Source organism: Gorilla gorilla, chromosome 12 (assembly GCF_029281585.2).
Source record: "Gorilla gorilla gorilla isolate KB3781 chromosome 12, NHGRI_mGorGor1-v2.1_pri, whole genome shotgun sequence".
Classification (NCBI taxonomy): Eukaryota; Metazoa; Chordata; class Mammalia; order Primates; family Hominidae; genus Gorilla; species Gorilla gorilla.
The window spans coordinates 77,893,744-77,914,076 of NC_073236.2; the positions used below are offsets into that span (position 1 = coordinate 77,893,744).

General features: G+C 40.9%; 1 protein-coding gene across 1 annotated transcript; it reads left to right on the forward strand.

Annotated features, from left to right (window-relative positions):
* Positions 1 to 20: 20 nt before the first annotated feature.
* CCT4 (chaperonin containing TCP1 subunit 4) lies at positions 21 to 19,986 on the forward strand. Its single transcript, XM_031008147.3, is given in 15 exon segments — positions 21 to 191; positions 194 to 295; positions 3,599 to 3,651; positions 5,100 to 5,189; positions 8,081 to 8,189; positions 9,464 to 9,606; positions 10,960 to 11,081; positions 11,422 to 11,554; positions 12,240 to 12,379; positions 15,194 to 15,290; positions 15,378 to 15,488; positions 15,902 to 16,032; positions 16,174 to 16,408; positions 18,932 to 19,045; positions 19,783 to 19,986. Coding segments are annotated over 15 exon segments (1,608 nt in total). The 5' UTR covers positions 21 to 178; the 3' UTR covers positions 19,798 to 19,986.
* The last annotated feature ends 347 nt before the right edge of the window (positions 19,987 to 20,333 follow it).

Genomic DNA, 20,333 nt, shown 5'->3' on the forward strand with positions numbered 1-20,333 from the left:
CAAAGAAGGCCCCCTTCTCCGCCTCCGCCTCCGCCTCCTCCCAACGCCGGCGCCGCTTTCTGGAAGGTTCGTGAAGGCAGTGAGAGCTTACCGTTATTACACTGCGGCCGGCCAGAATCCGGGTCCATCCGTCCTTTCCGAGCCAACCCAGACACAGCGGAGTTTGCCATGCCCGAGAATGTGGCACCCCGGAGCGGGGCGACTGCCGGGGCTGCCGGCGGCCGCGGGAAAGGCGCCTATCAGGACCGCGACAAGCCAGCCCAGATCCGCTTCAGCAACATTTCCGCCGCCAAAGGTATCACTCTCAGGGCCTGACCCGCGGCGCCGCGGGGTTGTGCTCTGCGCTCTCATCATGGGCTTGAGCGGGTTTGCCTCATTTCCCATTCCTTCGGGTGATCCCCTCTTGTCCTCCCTGTAGAAGCAGCCCAGATCCTTATTTCTGTTTTTCTGCCGATGATCGCCAACCCGGAGTATGGAGGCCTTTGGACTTGCCCCATTTTGCATCTTAGTCTCCCTTAGTTTTTCATCCTGCGCTGTGCATCATTTATATTGGAGCCGAAAGCAGTTCAAAATGCCGAGGATTGCATGCAGTCTTCGCTAGGGATCTGACGCTTGAGGGCTATCGCTTATTGCTTATTGGAACTGGTAGAATGCACAGTATTTTTCAGCTTTCTTATTCTTATTTAAAGAACTATTAAATAAACTTCACTTGGTACAACTGTTGAGACGAATTGGGTGAACTCTCCGAGTCTAAATTGGGGCGGGCCCATTGTACTGGGATGGATGTGGGAACCGACTTACGTGTCGTGTTTGAAATAGTTGCGGAAAAGTTACATTGATGTCGTCTCCGCATGTGCAGTGAAACATAGGCAAATCAAGAAACAATTATTTGGTTTTTTTGTGGAAGAGTGTGGCACACGTTGGAAATCAGGAAGACCAGAATTTCATTCTCTGCTTCCGTTACTTCATGTCTTAGTGACCTGTAACCTCTGTGCCAAAGATTCACTTATAAAATTGAGGAGGAAAATGTTTGCTTTTTAGAGTTAAGATTAAGAGAAGTCGAGTTGAAATAGAAAAATCTGGAAGGAAAAGTCAGGACAGAGGTTTAGAGATCTTGCCCGAGTGTATATTGAGTATAGTAGTTCTTTTGGGTTGGAGAATAGTAGTATGTTTACAGAAGAGGTGAGATTAGAAAGCTAGGTTGGGGCAGATGTTAAAGGCCTGGTGTCCTGGAAAGTATTTGGCTTAATCTCCCCCAGCTATCGGATCATTTCTTTTTAGCCATCGTGTAGGCTTGCTGTGAGGATTCAGTGAGAAAGCATATAAAGACCCACTATATAAAGTACACCTTACATGTATTTGCAGTCATCAGCCCAAGTAACTGGGAATGTGATGGCGCTAAGATAGGTATTTACGCTGGATGTAAGAAAAAGTAATAGTTTCTAACTTGGGCCTAATGAGTTGGAAAGGTCAGAATGGCCAGATTTAGGAGTCATTTGGAAGTTTAGGAGATAACACACCTGGAAACGAAGGTTTGTAGGATAATTGTCTAGGGACCATAGTTGAAGCTTACATTTATTAGATTAGGAACAGAATGTTGAAAGATAAATTTTGGGTCGGGCAGGGTGGCTCACGTCTGTAATCCCAGCACTTTGGGAGGCTGAGGCGGGCGGATCACATGAGGTCAGGAGTTCAAGACCAGCCTGACCAACATGGAGAAACCCCGTCTGTACTAAAAATACAAAATTAGGTGGGTGTGTTGGCGTAGGCCTGTAGTCTCAGCTACTCGGGAGGCTGAGGCAGGGGAATAGCTTGAACCTGGGAGGCGGAGGTTGCCGTGAACTGACGTCGCGCCATTGCACTCCAGCCAGGGCGATGAGCGAAACTCCGTCTCAAAAAAAAAAAAGATAAATTTGGGGGCCAAGAGAGTTTATAATATGGTTGATATTCAACAAACAAAATAAGTGGGAAATTTAGCAACCTTTGAAACAAAAGCAGAGAACTGAAACAACAGAGGAGGGTGTGCATGTGGGAAGGAAAGGCCACCTAAGTTACCTGTGAAGATGACCCGTTATATCTTAAACTCCTGGCCTCAAGTGATGGCCTGCCTTGGCTTCACAAAGTGCTGGGATTACAGGCGTGAGCCACCGCACCCGGCCCCAGAGATGTTTTATAACATACTGATGATGACCAAAAGCTATGATTTGAGAGTTTTGGTTTTTGTTTGGTTTGTTAGGTTGATTTGTTTGTTGAGATGGAGTCTGTCTTGCTCTGTCCCCCAGGCTGGAGTGCAGTGGTGTGATCTCCGCTCATTGCAACCTCTGCCTCCTGGGTTCAAGCGGTTCTCCTGCCTCAGCCTCCCGAGTAGCTAGCTGGGACTACAGATGCGCACCGCCACACCCGGCTCATTTTTGTATTAGTAGAGGCGGGGTTTCGCATGTTGTCCAGGCTGGTCTCGAACTCCTGACCTTAGGTGGTCTGCCCGCCTCAGCCTCTCAAAGTGCTGGTATTAGAAGTGTGAGCCATCACGCCCGGCCTTGTTGGATTTTTTTAAAAGAGTATCTTGCTCTGTAGCATTTCCATTGTGGTTTGCCCTTTTGGCGGTGTTAGCGGGCCACCTATATACCATCTTCACATTAGTGAACAAAAGTCTTTGCTCTCAGAGATTACATACTAGACAGAGTAAACAAATAAGTGAATTATCTGTAAATTGAGCATTCCTGATTTGAAATACTCCAAAATTCAAAACACTTCTGGTCCTAATCATTTTGGAAAAAGGATACTCCTCCATCAGTATTTTAGATCTAGACAGTTCTGTTGCTGCTTGTCCTGTTTTAAGGAATGGAGGAAATAGCAATTCTCAGAGCTCCTAACTAGATTGTACCATTTTGACATCTGAAGGAAGATGAGATGAATCCTCAAAATGTGTTCTGCCATAAGCTGATTACAAATACTAGGCCAGGTGCGGTGGCTCACACCTGTAATCCCAGCATTTTGGGAGGCCGAGGCAGGCGGATCTTGAGGCCAAGAGATTGAGACCATCCTGGCCGACATGGTGAAACCCCATCTCTACTAAAAATACAGAAAAATTAGCTGGGTGTGGTGGCACGTGCCTGTAGTCCCAGCTACTCCAGAGGCTGAGGTGGAAGAATCACTTGAACTCAGGAGGCGGAGGTTGCAGTGAGCCGAGATTGCCTCACTGCACTCTAGCCTTGTGACAGAGTGAGACCGTGTCTCAAAAAAAAATAATAATAATAATACTGTGTACATTGACTAACAGAAGTGAAGCATCATACATTTAAAAGAAAAATAATTACTCTGTTGCCAATAGATTATTTTTAGACAATGAATTTTCTTCTGTGGACATGGTGATTTGTTATGCACTATATCCTAATAACACAATGATCATTTGAGAGGGAAAAAACTCTATTCTTTAAGAAGTCTTGATTTCCTATACTCCCAGCTATTCTGGGAGGCTGAGATGGGAGGGTTGCTTGAGCCCTGGAGTTTGAAGCCATCCTGGACAATATAGTAAGACCCTGTCTCTTAAAAAAAAAAGTTCTAATTTGTTTTCTTTTTTTTTTTTACCCATCTGCAGCGGTTGCTGATGCTATTAGAACAAGCCTTGGACCAAAAGGAATGGATAAAATGGTAAAGAGTTGAGTCGTTGAATACTACTAATTGAGCACTGCTGTTCACACTACAAGATCTTGATGGAGGGTTAGATGTGCTGTTTAAAAAGTGGGGCTGGGCATGGTAGCTCACGCCTATAATCCCAGCACTTTGGGAGGCTGAGGGGAGGATCACCTGAGGTCAGGAGTTGGAGACCATCCTGACCAAGATGGAGAAACCCTATGTCTACTAAAAATACAAAATTAGCCAGGCATGGTGGCTCATGCCTGTAATCCTAGCTCCTCCAGAGGCTGTGGCAGAAGAATTGCTTGAACCTGGGAGGCAGAGGTTGCAGTGAGCTGAGATTGTGCCATTGCACTCTAGCCTGTGCAATAAAAGCAAAACTCCATCTCAAAAAATAAATAAATAAATAAAATAAAAATAGTAGAAAGTGGGTGGGGCACAGTGGCTCGCACCTGTAATCCCAGCACTTTGGGAGGCCGAGGCGGGTGGATCACAAGGTCAAGAGTTCGAGACCAGTCTGGCCAATATGGTGAAACCCCGTCTCTACTAAAAATGCAAAAATTAGCCGGGCATGGTGGCGGGCACCTGTAATCCCAGTTACTCAGGAGGTGGGAGACTGAGGCAGGAGAATCACTTGAACCCAGGAGGCAGAGGTTGCAGTGAGCCGAGATCGCACAGCTGCACTCCAGCCTGGGCAATGGAGCGAGACTCCATCTCAAATCAAAAAAAAAAAGTAAAAAGTGTTGGGTACCTGGAATTTAGAGGAAGGAGAGATTACTTTGGAGTCAACAGGACTAAACTATAATTCATATTTTGTTTAATGCTTCTTAATGAGAATGCACACCCAAATATAGATAATCTATTATGTAGTTAAGTGGAAAGTATTATAAATCCAGGTGTTGGGACTTCAGTTTGGTGTTCCTTATGGATGTAACTTTCTATCCTAATGTGGGTCTCTGTGAGATAAAACAATATGGAGGATCATTTGGATGATACTACAGATTATTCTCCTCTCTGGATATTCGAAAATCTATCCTTCCCAAAAATGCCATTGTCCTTTTTGTAGGACAAAAAAGGAAAAAAGTTACTGTGTTGACTGTAAGAATTGTGTTCACCGCATGGCATGGTACTGCTTTAGGGGCATCCATGGTGGAAATCGTGTTTCTGATTAATAAGAAATCATTAAAGATAGCAAGTGCTTCTTTATAATATTTTTCCTTTCGTGTGTGTGTGTGTGTGTCTACATTTCTTCACTTTTAGATTACCCTGCAACAAAGCCACTTTTTTCTTTTGTAAAGTTGGACTGTTATTGCGTATTCTTAAACTATTATGCTAATGTAAGGGAAGAGAATTTAAAATTAAGTACTTTGCAAACAAATTAACTTCTCTATTTTGAAATGTAAAAGTTTAATAAAACTATTAAGGTGTGACATTGAAATATAACTTTAAAATTTTTTTTCTAGATTCAAGATGGAAAAGGTGATGTAACCATTACAAATGATGGTGCTACCATTCTGAAACAAATGCAAGTATTACATCCAGCAGCCAGAATGGTAAGTATAATTTTAGGTGAGTTTTTTTTTTTTTTTTTTTTTTTTGAGACAGAGTCTTGCTCTGTCATCCAGGCTAGAGTGCCGTGGCACAATCTCGGCTCACTGCAACCTCTGCCTCCCAGATTCAAGCATTTCTCCTGCCTCAGCCTCCTGAGTAGCTGGGATTACAGGCGCGTGCCACCATGCCTGGTGGATTTTTGTATTTTCAGTAGAGACGGGTTTCACCATGTTGGTCAGGCTGTTCTCAAACTCCTGACCTTGTGATCCACCTACCTTGGCCTCCCAAAGTGCTGGGATTACAGACATGAGCTACTGCGCCCGGCCAGATGAGTCTTCTTTTTTAAGTGTATTCGATACTTGGTAAACAGTTAAATTTATTTGATCACATGATATTTAAGCACAATGAACACTTTTCGTGCTGAACAGGCATATTTTTAGGATACATTGTGTGCCTAACATTGTGCTTTTTGGTGTGAGGTGATAATAAAACACAAATCAAGCCAGGCATGGTGGTGCATGCCTTTAGTCCCAGCCACTCAATAGGCTGACGTGGGAGGATTATTTGAGCCCAAGAGTTTGTGGCTGCAGAGAGCTATAATCACACCACAACACTCCATTCTGGGTGACAGAGTGAAACCCCAGAAAAAAAAAAAAAACAGCTGGGCACAGTGGCTCACACCTGTAATCCCTTCACTTTGGGAGGCCAAGGTGGGAGGATTGCTTGAGCTCAGGAGTTTGAGACCAGCTTGGCCAACATGGCGAGACCTTGTCTCTACTGAAAATACAAAAAATAATAGCTGGGTGTGTGGTGCGCACCTGTGGTCTCAGCTACTCAGGAGGCTGAGGTGGGAGAATTGCTTGAGTCCAGGGGAGGTAGTGAGCTGTGATTGTGCCGCTGCACTCCAGCCTGGGTGACAAAGCGAGACCCTGTCTCAAAAAAAAAAAAGAAAAGTCACCTTATACTTGTCCACAGAAATGATTATTTTTCCTTTGATATGATTATTGTGTTCTTATTAGGGTGTGGTGCATAGCAGTTCACGTGTCCAAAGAAGAAAATTCATTGTCTAAAAATATAATCTGCTGGAAACAGTAATTATTTTACTTCTTTTACCTTATACTAGTCCATGGAAACTTGGCATACACTTGAGGAATAAGGAGATTAAAAACATAAACCTGATGTCAAGTCATATGAGCAAAAACAAATTCATTAGAAAGAAATTTCTATCAGTCTGGTCGCAGTGGCTCGTGCCTGTAATCCCAGCACTTTGGGAGGCTGAGGCGGGTGGATCACCTGAGGTCAGGAGTTCGACACCAGCCTGGCCAACATTGTGAAACCCCATCTCCACTAAAAATACAAAAATCAGCTGGGCGTGGTGGTGCATGCCTTTAATTTCAGCTACTCGGAGGCAGAGACAGGAGAATTGCTTGAACCGGGGAGGCAGAGATTGCAGTGAGCCGAGATTGCACCACTTCACTCCAGCTTGGGGTGACAGAGTAAGACTCCGTCTCAAAAAAAAAAAAAAAAAGAAACTTCTATCAAAAAAATCCCTCTGAGTTGTGTAAAGATGGCTTTAAAAAAAATTTTTTTTTTTTACAAAGATACTGATCAAATTTATTTATAATGGAAACAACCTGGAATAGGCAAAATATCCAATGATAAGAAAATGTTTAAACAAATAGTATACCACAGCATGTTAATCATACAGCCATTAAAAATTGTTTATGAAGATTTTTATGAGGAAAAACACTAATGAAACATTACATGAAAAAAGTAAAATTACGTATATACTATGAGCTTACTTAAAAAATAGAAAATGATTGGAAATAAACCAACATACTATATACAAATATTAATGGTCTTTGCTTCAAAAATATTCAGTTGACACATTTTAATTTCTTTCTGTATTTTCCAAATTTTGTATAATTACCACATACTATTTTACAACAAAAAAATTTTGTTATCCAGAAGTGACAAAAGTCTATATATATAATATTGCTATTAAAATGTTGAAAAAAATGATAATTTATTATAGGAAAATAAGCATCTTATTTGGAACATAAAATAAGAAAGCATTGCTAAATAAAACAAAACTTCACTGTTACGTGAAGTTTTGCTGTTTTCTTGGATAGTCCTGAGGCTTCATATGTTGTGCCATCCACCAGTTATGAAAAGATGGCTTTTTAATGAATCAGGTTATACTTACAAGGGGTCTATTCAAATAAACTTGGCAAAAGACTCTAAGTTGATACTCTGAGGCTGGGAATGGTGGTTCATGCCTGTAATCTCAGCACTTTGGGAGGCTGAAGCAGGAGGATCCTTTGAGCCCAGGAGTTCAAGACCATTCTAGGCAACATAATGGGGCCCCGTCTCTAAAAAAAAAAAAAAAAAAAACTTTTTAAAAAAAGTAGCCAGACGTGTTAGTGTGCACCTATAGCCCCAGCTACTCGGGAGACTGAGACAGGAGGATCTCTTGAGCCCAGGAGGTGGAGGCTGCAGTGAGCCATGATTGCACTGCTATACTCCAGCCTGGGTGACAGAGTAAGACCCTGTCTCAAAAAAAAAAAAAAAAGTTTGATACTCTAGTCTCGTCTGGAATGCCCCTTTTCTTAGCTTCCAATTCTATAGAGTACTTATGATATATTTTTGCTTTCTAATTAGAACTTTTGAGCAGCAGGGCAGGAGGGGAGATGACAGCCCACAATCTGAACTGGAGATCATCTACTAGTCTTTAATTTTAAATGAAACCAAAGGTAGACAACAAATCAGAAGAAATCAGGAATCATGTTGCATCCTCAAATTCTGTTTGTGACACTGGTGCGATTATTTGAATTAGGTGTTACTGGGTTCTGTCATTTCTCATTGAGCAACTTGGCATTTTCTGTTCACTTAGCTGGTGGAGCTGTCTAAGGCTCAAGATATAGAAGCAGGAGATGGCACCACATCAGTAGTCATCATTGCTGGCTCCCTCTTAGATTCTTGTACCAAGCTTCTTCAGAAAGGTGGGTAGGATGTACTTTATTACTGAATAAAGAAAAGTTTAAAAGAACAAACTTTAGGAAAAGCCAAGTTATTCGTAAGTAATATGGGATTTAAGATTTAATTTGGAATAATTAATCTTTTTACCAAGAATTTTTAAAGTTTTAGATTTTGCTATATTTATAATAGAAATTAGAAGAAATTTTCCTTTGGCTTCTGATATTTGCTGGGCTCCTTTTTGAATGGAACGCAATTGAATTTTGCTGTTCAAAAATGAGTGGTAGAGGCCGGGCGTGGTGGCTCATGCCTGTAATTCCAGCACTTTGGGAGGCCAAGGTGGGTGGATCCCCTGAGGTCAGGAGTTCAAGACCAGCCTGACCAACAGTGAAACACAGTCTCTACTAAATACAAAAAATTAGCCGGGCATGGTGGCGCGTGCCTGTAATCCCAGCTAAGGCAGGAGAATCACTTGAACCCGGGAGGTAGAGGTTGCAGTGAGCCAAGATCATGCCATTGCATTCCAGCCTGGGCAACAAGAGCAAACTCCGTCTCAAAAAAAAAAAAAGAAATGAGTGGTAGAAATATTACTAATCTTGGACTCTTATACAGGAAAGAAGATTTGGGAGAGAAAGTCAGGATTGTCCTTGCTTTAGTAAATGGTATTTAATTATAGTAGTGACTATCCAATCACTTATTCTACTTATAATGTAGATTTGTGATATTTTGAAAAGTATCGGCCAGGTGCGGTGACTCATACTTGTAATCCCAGCACTTTGGGAGCTGGGGCTGGCAGAACAATTGAGCCCAGGGAGTTGAGACCAGACTGGGCAACATGGCAAAACCCTGTCTCCACCAAAAAAAAAAAAATAATATAAAAAAATTAGCCAGGTGTGGTGGCGTGTGTCTGTAGTCCCAGCTACTCAGGAGGCTGAGGTGGGAGAATCTCTTGAGCCTGGGAGGTTGAGGCTGTAGTGAGCTGAGATCAGGCTGCTGCACGCTAGCCTGGGTGACAGTGAGACACTGTCTCAGAAAAAAAAAAAAAAAAAAAGAGTATAAAATTTGGTTTTAGTCTTAAAAGCATTAATAAGTGTGCAATCTATTTTAAGTTGGATGGAAGTAAATTATTAGCCATAGTTAGCAGGTTATTCAAGCCACTATATTACAACTGAAGCATAAGTTTGTAATTAAGAATAGTTAAATTTGTGCTTGCTTTGACATTGAGTAGAAAATTTTTAAGCCATGTCAAATGTGTAGTTTACCTGTTACAATTAAATAACTGGACTTTCACAAATTACAGGGATTCATCCAACCATCATTTCTGAGTCATTCCAGAAGGCCCTGGAAAAGGGCATTGAAATCTTGAGTGACATGTCTCGACCTGTGGAACTGAGTGACAGAGAAACTTTGTTAAATAGTGCAACCACTTCACTGAACTCAAAGGTGAGACAAACACTAACGGATACTTGTCAAATTAGTTTAAAGTGTGTTACTCTATGATCCTTGATGCTATACGGTACATAAATACTAAGTCTCAAGAGTGACTAGGTAACTGTTATAATCTGTATAATTGAATTGGTTTAAGATTAAGAGAGGAAATGAGCCATAAGGCTAACAAAGGAGTTAGAATATTTAATATATACTATATCCATTTCCACTTTTCTGTTTAATGCATTGTAACAGTGTTTTGATAAAGCTAGATATTTTAATTTGCCTATAAGAAACCTTTCCTCTACCAAATCAGAAAGACTGCCATAGATCACTGGCAGTATAGCTAATTTTTATTGAATATTTAATATGGTGGGCATTGTGATAAGTTTTTTACATTTATTGTCCTCTTCAAGGCCCTCAGATAGTCATATCCCCATTTTATAGATGAAAAGAGTAGATCTAGAGGAGTAACTTATCCAAGGACCGCTAACAGAGAGAGCTGAGATTTGAACCCAGGACAGGCTGCCCATCGTGGTCCGTCCCTTAACTAATACATATGCTGCTTTTCTTATTTACCAAACTTAAAGCGGTGTTGTGCTTTTAAATTTCTTTGGAACTCATGTCACTTGTTTTCTGTAATGTCCTGTGTTTATCCCTTCCTTCCCCTAATCCTTTTTCCTTTTAAAAATCAGTATTAAGTCCATACATTCATTTTGTTTGAATGTTAGATAGTGTTAGGGACACTAAGTGATACTGTTGGATGTCCTTAGAACTAATACAGATAGTAGAGCGTAATGGTTACAAGCACTAGTCATTGAGTCTAGACTGCTTGTGTTTGTTCAGTACTGACTTCACCACTTAACTACGCCATTTGGCCAAATGACTTAACCTCTTGGCTTCAGTTTCTCCATCTGAAGATTGAATGAGTTAATATGTAAAGTTCTAAGACTACTGCCTGGCATATGTTAAGTGATTGATAAATATTAGCAATTTTTATCAACCCCTCATCAGGAATGTACATACATAACATTGATGCCTCATCACACATTCATTTTAGATAGGAAATATTCACGTAAAATTAAATTTATGCTTTTTGGATTTCCTGTAAAACTTTGATATTCTACAGTCCCGGCTATTATATTAATAAAAGAAAAAAGCAAGCATACATGTTTTTATTTTGTGCCCCTGGTGACAACCTGAATGGAAAAGACACTTTATGGACTGTCTTCTCATGGGTGTTTCCCTCTTTGTACCCACACCCCACTGCAAAAATTATAAGAGCCTTTCTTAAGTATCTTTGTCATTGAAAAATTAGGACTTTTCCTACTGTGAAGGTAACTTTTTTTTTTTTTTTAATAATTCTAGGTGGTTTCTCAGTATTCAAGTCTGCTTTCTCCAATGAGTGTAAATGCAGTGATGAAAGTGATTGACCCAGCCACAGCCACCAGTGTAGATCTTAGAGATATTAAAATAGTTAAGAAGCTTGGGTAAGCATCTCTAATTACAACTTGAATAAAAATTTGAAAATGAGCATCAGATTGCCAAAAATAAATAAAAACACCTAGATGAAAGTCACAAAGCTCTCTTTTCTCTTTTTGGTTTTATTTTCGTGAGAATTTGTATTAGTATGGGGATCTGGAGATTTTGTTTATGTTGCCTTATGATAGTAAGACAGCAGTGGATCAAAGAGATCCAGGAATGGGGCAATAATAAATGTGAGGCTGAATCATATTTTATTGGACTGATGACTTTTAATCTGTTCATCTATTAAATGTACAGATGTCCACTCCCTCTTCACTACCCCTCTTTGTTTTCTTTTATTCTTAGTGGGACAATTGATGACTGTGAGTTGGTGGAAGGGCTGGTTCTCACCCAAAAAGTTTCAAATTCTGGCATAACCAGAGTTGAAAAGGCCAAGATTGGGCTTATTCAGTTTTGCTTATCTGCTCCCAAAACAGACGTAAGTAGAATCCAAATGAAATTGGTTCTCTGTGTTTAACTTTTTAATAACTCAGGCATTTCTTTATTAAAAATAGAAAATACTACTAGTGATTTCAAGCAGATCTCAAAAGACTTACTAGAATTGAGACAAAAATAGAAATTATTGGTGCCACAAGTGACAAGTCTATATCCTCAGTTGGGATATTGAAATTGAGAGCTAGCAGATTGCAACGATGCCTGTAGTCCCAGCTCCTTGGGAAATTTAAGCAGAAAAATTGCTTGAACCTAGGAGTTTGAGGTTGCAGTGTGCTATTCCATCACCTGTGAATAGTCCCTGCACTCCACTCCAGCCTGGGCAACATAGTGGGACCCCATCTTTTCACTGTTGCTGTTAATTTGCAAATTCACACAGATTAGAGAGGGACCCCATCTTTTGAAAACAACTAGGGTAACCATTTTATATTTTTTGGTTATAAAAAACGTACTTGCAAAAAAGTAAGATACCAATGTACTTAGTTGAAAATAAAAGACTCAAGTTTGGGGTGTGTATCTTATCCAGACTCTTTTCTATACATGTCTATATAATTTATTACTTGATATAGTTTTGGTTGAATTTATACAGTACATAGTATTTTCGCTTAAAATTCTACTTTTAAACTTAAAATATCTTACAATGCAAATTATGATGTTCTTTTTCTAAACAGATGGATAATCAAATAGTGGTTTCTGACTATGCCCAGATGGACCGAGTGCTGCGAGAAGAGAGAGCCTATATTTTAAATTTAGTGAAGCAAATTAAAAAAACAGGATGTAATGTCCTTCTCATACAGAAGTCTATTCTAAGGTGTGGAGCTATTTATTTTGTTCATCCCTTAATGATAATTTTGGATCTCCACTAGCAGTTTATTTTTTCTGATAAAATATATGATGTAAGCACTTACTCTAAGTTCGTATTTCTTTACAGACAACTCTTAGGTGAAACGAAATGGAGAATTTTTATTTTAAAAGCACAGGTAAAATGTTAGGCCTCAATATTGTACCATCATTTGTTCAGACCAAGGGAAAAAATGGTATAAGTTCAGTTAAGATGTCTAGGAAAAGCACTTTAAACAAATATATGACTTGTAAATTTAAAACAATAAAGGTGTAATTTTCTTTTACAAAAAAAAGTAGGTTTTTTTAAATAGCCAACTAACTGCCAGAATGTTGTGTTTTGGCTTTTTAAAAAACTTATTTCTTAGTTAGATCATTGGCTTCAGGGTGGAGCCCTTAAGGAACAGGGCCAAGAAAGCATGCAGTTTTTAGAGTCTAAACCACACTTCTAATAGCAATTTTTTTTTAATTTTTTTTTTGAGACAGAGTCTCACTCTGTCATCCAGGCTGGAGTGCAGTGGTGCAATCTCGGCTCACTGCAACCTCTGCCTCCTGGGTTCAACAAGTGATTCTACTGCCTCAGCCTCCCGAGTAGCTGGGACTGCAGGCACGTGCCACCACACCTGGCTAATTTTTTATATTTTTTTAGTAGAGACGGGGTTTTATCATGTTAGCCAGGATGGTCTCGATCTCCTGACCTCATGATCCACCCGCCTCAGCCTCCCAAAGTGCTGGGATTACAGGCATGAGCCACCACACCCAGCCTCTAAGAGCAATTTTTATAGAAACATTTGAGTTGGGTAAACCACCAGAAATCTGCATTTTTTTTTTTTTTTTAGCAGTATCATTATTTTTCCTTGTAGTTACAAGCTGGAAAAGCATTATTATGTTTTGATAAAAAGTGCGTAATCTTCCTTTTTTTTTTGAAATGGAGTTTCGCTCTTGTTGCCCAGGCTGGAATCAACGGTGCGATCTCGGTTCACCACAACCCCCGCCTCCTGGGTTCAAGCAAGTCTCCTGCCTCAGCCTCCCGAGTAGTTGGGATTACAGGCATGTGCCACCACACCCGGCTAATTTTGTGTTTTTAGTAGAGACGGGGTTTCTCTGTTAGTCAGGCTGGTCTCAAACTCCCAACCTCAGGTGATCCGCCAGCCTTGGCCTCCCAAAGTGCTGGGGTTACAGGCATGAGCCACCACGCCCAGCCTTATCTTCCCTTTTAAATGTAGGATATATAATCTAACCTAGACCAAGGTCCTAAACATCAAGCCTTGTTCTTTTAAAAGCCATGTTTGTTGCAGAATTAATTACCTAGTTAAAAGTGGAATTTATTTAAAGGTCTATGCAATTGCTTGCCTTGTCATTTAGAGGTACTTTTTGGGGGAATGCTCTGCATAGTCCATAGATGAAAAGAATTCTCTGAAGTTTGACAGATCACTTTTTTCCTTCTTTTTTTTTTTTTTGGAGACACAGTCTCACTCTGTCACCCACGCTAGAGTACAATGGCACAGTCTCAGCTCACTGCAACCTCTGTCTCCCAGGTTCAAGCAGTTCTCCTTCCTCAGCCTCCTGAAATAGTTGGGATTACAGTCACGTGCCACCACGCCTGGCTAATTTTTGTAGAGATGAGGTTTTATCATGTTGGTCAGGCTGGTCTTGCACTCCTGACCTCGTGGTCTGCCCCCCTTGGCCTCCCAAAGTGCTGGGATTACAGATGTGAGCCACCGTGCCTGGCCAGTATTTTTTCCTAATAGACGCATTCCCATTTACTCCATTAATGTGCCAGAATGTACTGTGGATGTTCATTTTATATAGTCTTTGAAGACTCAGAAGACTTGGTTCTAATCCCAATCATATAATAGCTACTGACCTTGAGTAAATTGCCCCCCAAACTCAGTTTGCTTATCCGTATAATAGGGATAGTAGTAATATCTACCTTTCTAGTATCACAGAGTTGTTGTTATTCACAGTTCATGGGGAAGTGTAAATTTGTGGAGTCTGAATTAATACTTCCAAATTCATGAAGTATTAATAAGGTTTCACTTCCCAAGATGTGCTCATTTGTTAAGAAAAATGAGGTCAGGCACAGTGGCTCATGCCTGTAATCCCAGCACTTTGTGGGGCCGAGGTGGGGGAGGATCACTTGAGCCCTGAGTTCAAGACCGGCCTGGGCAACATAGGGAGACCCTGTCTCTATTAAAAATAAATAAATGAGCCGGGTGCAGTGGCTCATGCCTGTAATCCCAGCACTTTAGGAAGCCAAGGCAGGTGGATCACCTGAAGTCAGGAGTTTGAGACCAGCGTGGCCAACATGGTGAAACCCCGTCTCTACTAAACATACAAAAATTAGCCAGGTGTGGTGGCGGGAGCGTGTAGTCTCAGCCACTTGGGAGGCTGAGGCAGGAGAATCGCTTGAACCCAGGAGGTTGAGGTTGCAGTGAGCCAAGGTCGTGCCATTGCACTCCAAGCCTGGGCAACAAGAGCGAAATACCATCTCAAAAAAATAAAAATAAATAAATAAATGGGGAAAAAATAATCACCTAGTTATTTTGTGTGTTTTATAGTGTCATTGGGGACAGAGTACATTTTAATACTGGAATTGTACTAAAATTTCCAATAGAATTGGAAATCTTAATTTTGACCTTATGAACTTAGTAAACTAAAGCATTTTTCTTCAGAAATAATGACTGGCCATTTAAGAAACAGTAATTAAAACCTTAAAGGCATTTGAAGAGCAAAATTTTTCTTTTAACCTAGCATTGACATAATCACTGATTTTGTATTTTAGAGATGCTCTTAGTGATCTTGCATTACACTTTCTGAATAAAATGAAGATCATGGTGATTAAGGATATTGAAAGAGAAGACATTGAATTTATTTGTAAGGTAAAACATTAACATCTGTATTTGTGGAAAATGTCTGATAATTAGATAAATGTTGTCTTAATTTGTGGATTTGACTGTTTTTTCCAGACAATTGGAACCAAGCCAGTTGCTCATATTGACCAATTTACTGCTGACATGCTGGGTTCTGCTGAGTTAGCTGAGGAGGTCAATTTAAATGGTTCTGGCAAACTGCTCAAGGTAACAGTATTACACTTAAATTTTTATTTGCTTAGGTTTGGGTATGGGGTTTTAGGTTGTTTTTTTTCTTTTTTTGAGACGGAGTCTCACTCTGTCGCCCAGGTTGGAGTGCAGTGGCATGATCTTGGCTCACTACAAGCTCCGCCTCCCGGGTTCACGCCATTCTCCTGCCTCAGCCTCCTGAGTAGCTGGGACTACAGGCGCCCACCACCACGCACTGCTAATTTTTTGTATTTTTAGTAGAGATGGGGTTTCACTGTGTTAGTCAGGATGGTCTCGATCTCCTCACCTCGTTAGCTACCCATCTCATCCTCCCAAAGCGTTGGGTTTACAGGCGTGAGCCGCCGTTCCCGGCCTGGGTGTGGGGTTTTTTTAACCCTTCAAATACTTAATTTGGAATTTGTTTACTGAAGATTACAGGCTGTGCCAGCCCTGGAAAAACAGTTACAATTGTTGTTCGTGGTTCTAACAAACTGGTGATTGAAGAAGCTGAGCGCTCCATTCATGATGCCCTATGTGTTATTCGTTGTTTAGTGAAGAAGAGGTAATGTCAGTGTTACATTATTAAGTAACATTTTGAACATTAAAACTACTGTATTTTATTTTTTAAAGATATAAATAGCAAATTATTAAAAATAATTTTCTTTTGGATAAAATAAGCTAAAAATATATTTGTGAATTTCAGGGCTCTTATTGCAGGAGGTGGTGCTCCAGAAATAGAGTTGGCCCTACGATTAACTGAATATTCACGAACACTGAGTGGTATGGAATCCTACTGCGTTCGTGCTTTTGCAGATGCTATGGAGGTCATTCCATCTACACTAGCTGAAAATGCCGGCCTGAATCCCATTTCTACAGTAACAGAACTAAGAAACCGGCATGCCCAGGGAGAAAAAACTGCAGGCATTAATGTCCGAAAGGTAATCATTTAATCTCTAATGTAGAAAATATTGATTAATTTAAAATATTAAAAGCTTTGTAGTCGTCTGTTGAATGGAAAGCTCTGTAATGAAAAGCATAATCTTGGATTTAAATATGAGGCCTGCTGCATGTTAATTAATCTATGCCATTGAGTGAGAAGGAAGGTGGTGACACCTTAGGGGGAAGTATTATTTGTTCATTAAATCTGCCACTTACTGACTAGCTTTTAGCAAGTTACTTAGTCTGTTCCTCAGTTTCTTCAGATGTAAAAACAGGGATGATTAATAGTTCCCTCATAGGCCTGTTGTGAGAATTAAATGCATTTCTAGTTAACAAGCTCTTAGATAGATGCTTGGCATATACTAAAGACTGTATAAAAAATCATTGCCCTAGTTAGCATGAGCTAATGTAGTTGTGTAAGGTAATCATATGGTAATAATATCGCTTTTTATTAATGTTTTGTTGAGACAAATTAAACACATGATGGGAAAGAACTGACAGTCCAACATTATATTGTCTGTATGGTACAGAACTCCAAAGGATGGAACTATCTGTTTAGGGAAGGCTTTATGAAGATGCACTTTTGGTTGGTAGGGGATGAGGAAATTCCAGATGGGTAAGCAGTGGTTTTACAGGTGAGAAGGACCAAGCAGTTCTTCACCTGTGTAGAGCTGGGATTATATATTAGTGGTATAGTGGGCTTTAAGGTTGGAAAGATCAGATAAAAGCTATTATTAATAGGCCTGACGTGTTGGCTCACGCCTGTAATCCCAGCTGTTTGGGAGGCCGAGGTGGGTAGATCACCTGAGGGCAAGAGTTTGAGACTAGCCTGACCAACATGGCAAAACCCCGTCTCTACTAAAAATGCAAAAAAAAAAATTAACCAGGCGAAGTGGCAGACATCTGTAATCCCAGCTACACGGGAGGCTGAGGGAGGAGAATCGCTTGAACTGGGGAGGCGGAGGTTGCAGTGAGCCAACATCACACCATTGCACTCCAGCCTGGGCGACAGGGCAAGACTCCGTCTCAAAAAAAAAAAAAAACACTATTAATAGAATGAGGAGGCCCCTGATTATTGAGCCAGCCATTTTTTTTTTCCTTCCCGTAGGTGGGATCCACTAAAGTGTTTTTTGTTTGTTTGTTTGTTTTTTCTTTGGAGACGGAATCTTGCTCTGTTTCCCAGGCTGCAGTGCAGTAGCACTGTCAGCTCACTGCAACCTCCTCCTCCCAGGTTCAAGCAGTTCTGCCTCAGCCTCCTGAGTAGCTGAGACTACAGGCGCCTGCCACCAGGCCGGGCTAATTTTTTTGTATTTTTTAGTAGATACGGTGTTTCACTGTGTTGCTGAGGCTGGTTTTGAACTCCTGAGCTCAGGCAATTCGCCTGCCTCAGCTTTCCAAAGTGCTAGGATTATAGGCGTGAGCCACTGTGCGGGGCCTAAAGATTTTTTTAAGCAAGAGGCTAAGGACATGAATATTTTAAGAAGGGAAGACTGGAAGTAAGGATGCCTGTCAGAGGCCATCAGGAGTAATCCTGGGATAAAGGGAAGTAGGATGAGATTTTTTTAAGCAAGAGGCTAAGGACAGGAATATTTTAAGAAGGGAAGACTGGAAGCAAGGATGCCTGTTAGAGGCCATCAGGAGTAATCCCGGGATAAAGGGAAGTAGGATGGTGCAATGAAGAATTTAAGGTGGCAAATATGAGACTGTAGAGTAGACTGGGGTTGATCTAATTAAGAATTAAAATTCAGAGATGATTTAAACGTTAAAGAGATAATATTTTGTTTTGTTTTGTTTTTATGAGACAGAGTCTCACTCTGTTACCCAGGCTGGAGTGCAGTGGCGCAATCTTGGCTCACTGCACTCTCCGCCTCCTGGGTTCAAGCGATTCTTCTGCCTCAGCCTCCTGAGTAGCTGGGACTACAGGTGCATGCCACCACGCCTGGCTAATTTATTGTATTTTTAGTAGAGACAGGATTTCACCATGTTAGCCAGGATGGTCTTGATCTCCTGACCTCGTGATCTGCCCGCCTTGGCCTCCCAAAGTGCTGGGATTACAGGCGTGAGCCACCGCACCTAGCCAAGATAACATAATTTTTAACTACTGTGATCATTTTGCTAATTTTGCCAATATTTAAAAATAAGTGGCCAGGTGCCGTGGCTCACGCCTGTAATCCCAGCACTTTGGGAGGCCAAGGCGGGCAGATCATGAGATCAGGAGATCGAGACAATCCTGGCTAACACGGTGAAACCCTGTCTCTACTAAAGATAGAAAAAATTAGCCGGGCATGGTGGTGGGCGCCTGTAGTTAGGATTGGGTGACTACAGCATTAATTCAGTTTTTCCAAATTTTAATTGAAATAACATCCCACAGTGTAGAAAAAAGCTTAGTAGAGTATCATATTCTAATCTTCCTAGACAGAAAGAAAACTAGATTTAGGTCTTGAGGTACGCTGGTAACCACGTGGCTGCTGATGTGTATTATTACAGACACTAAAAGCAACTTGTGCTGATTTGATTTGCAGGGTGGTATTTCCAACATTTTGGAGGAACTGGTTGTCCAGCCTCTGTTGGTATCAGTCAGTGCTCTGACTCTTGCAACTGAAACTGTTCGGAGCATTCTGAAAATAGATGATGTGGTAAGTGTTTCCAGGTTGCAAATTTTCTTAGGAGGTCAAAAAGGCATATATTTTTTAAAGGTTTTTTGTTGTTGTTGTTGTTTGGTTGGTTGGTTGGTTGGTTGGTTTTTTTGAGACAAAGTTTTGCTCTGTTGCCCAGGCTGGAGCACAGTAGCACAATCTCGGCTTACTGCAACCTCTGCCTCTGGGGTTCAAGTGATTCTCCTGTCTCAGCCTCCTGAGTAGCTGGGATTACAGGTGTGAGCCACCACACCTGGCCATTGTTTTTTAAAAAGTTCTTACTTTTTTTTTTTTTTTTTTTTGAGACGAAGTCTTGCTCTGTTGCCCAGGCTGGAGTGCAGTGGCATGATCTCGGCTCATTGCAACCTCTGCCTCCTGGGTTCAAGCGATTCTCCTGCCTCAGTCTCCCACCTCCCAAGTAGCTGGGATTACAGGCATGTGCCACCACACCCAGCTAATTTTTGTATTTTTAGTAGAGACAGGGTTTCACCATGTTGGTGAGGCTGGTCTCGAACTTCTTACCTTGTGATCCACCCGCCTCGGCCTCCCAAAGTGCTGGGATTACAGGCATGAGCCACCGTGCCCGGCCAAGTTTTTACTTTTGATAAATATTTGCTAGTCATCAAGGTGACAGCAGTTCTTAATACAGGTTTTCCTTTTATTAATTGCCTTAAACATTTTCCACCTTTAAAATTCTGTCATTACAGGTTTTGAAATCTAAGTTTTTCTCTTATCAGGTAAACACTCGATAATCTGGATAACTGACTAGCACCATTATGATCACCAGTATTGTGGCTGGAATGGAAGAAGATCACCTTGGTGTTCCTTGTTTGGAAGATGATTTCCTCTGAATTTCTGGGCTTGGTCTTCCAGTTGGCATTTGCCTGAAGTTGTATTGAAACAATTTAATGAAAATATTAAATATTTGGTTTCAAAAGGCAGATCGACTTATCTTCTCCCAACATTCTGTTATTTCTGATACTTTTGAAAAACTAATAAAAGAAGCGTAAAAAGTGAGTTTACATGTTGAGGGAAAAAATGGCCCAATATGCTCATCACTGATAAATGCTCACTGGCATTAAAAACTACCAACATGTAATATATATGCTGTCTTAAAAGTTAATGATACAAGTGGCACCTCTCTGAACCTACTTTGGCTTGGGAGGCTGCCCAATTAAAACAAAAATAAGTTAATGGTACAGAAAGAGAATGAAAAATGAAAGCCTCCTTTTATCCTGTCATCCTAATTCCTCGACTCACTGCAATTTCCGCCTCCCGGGCTCACTCC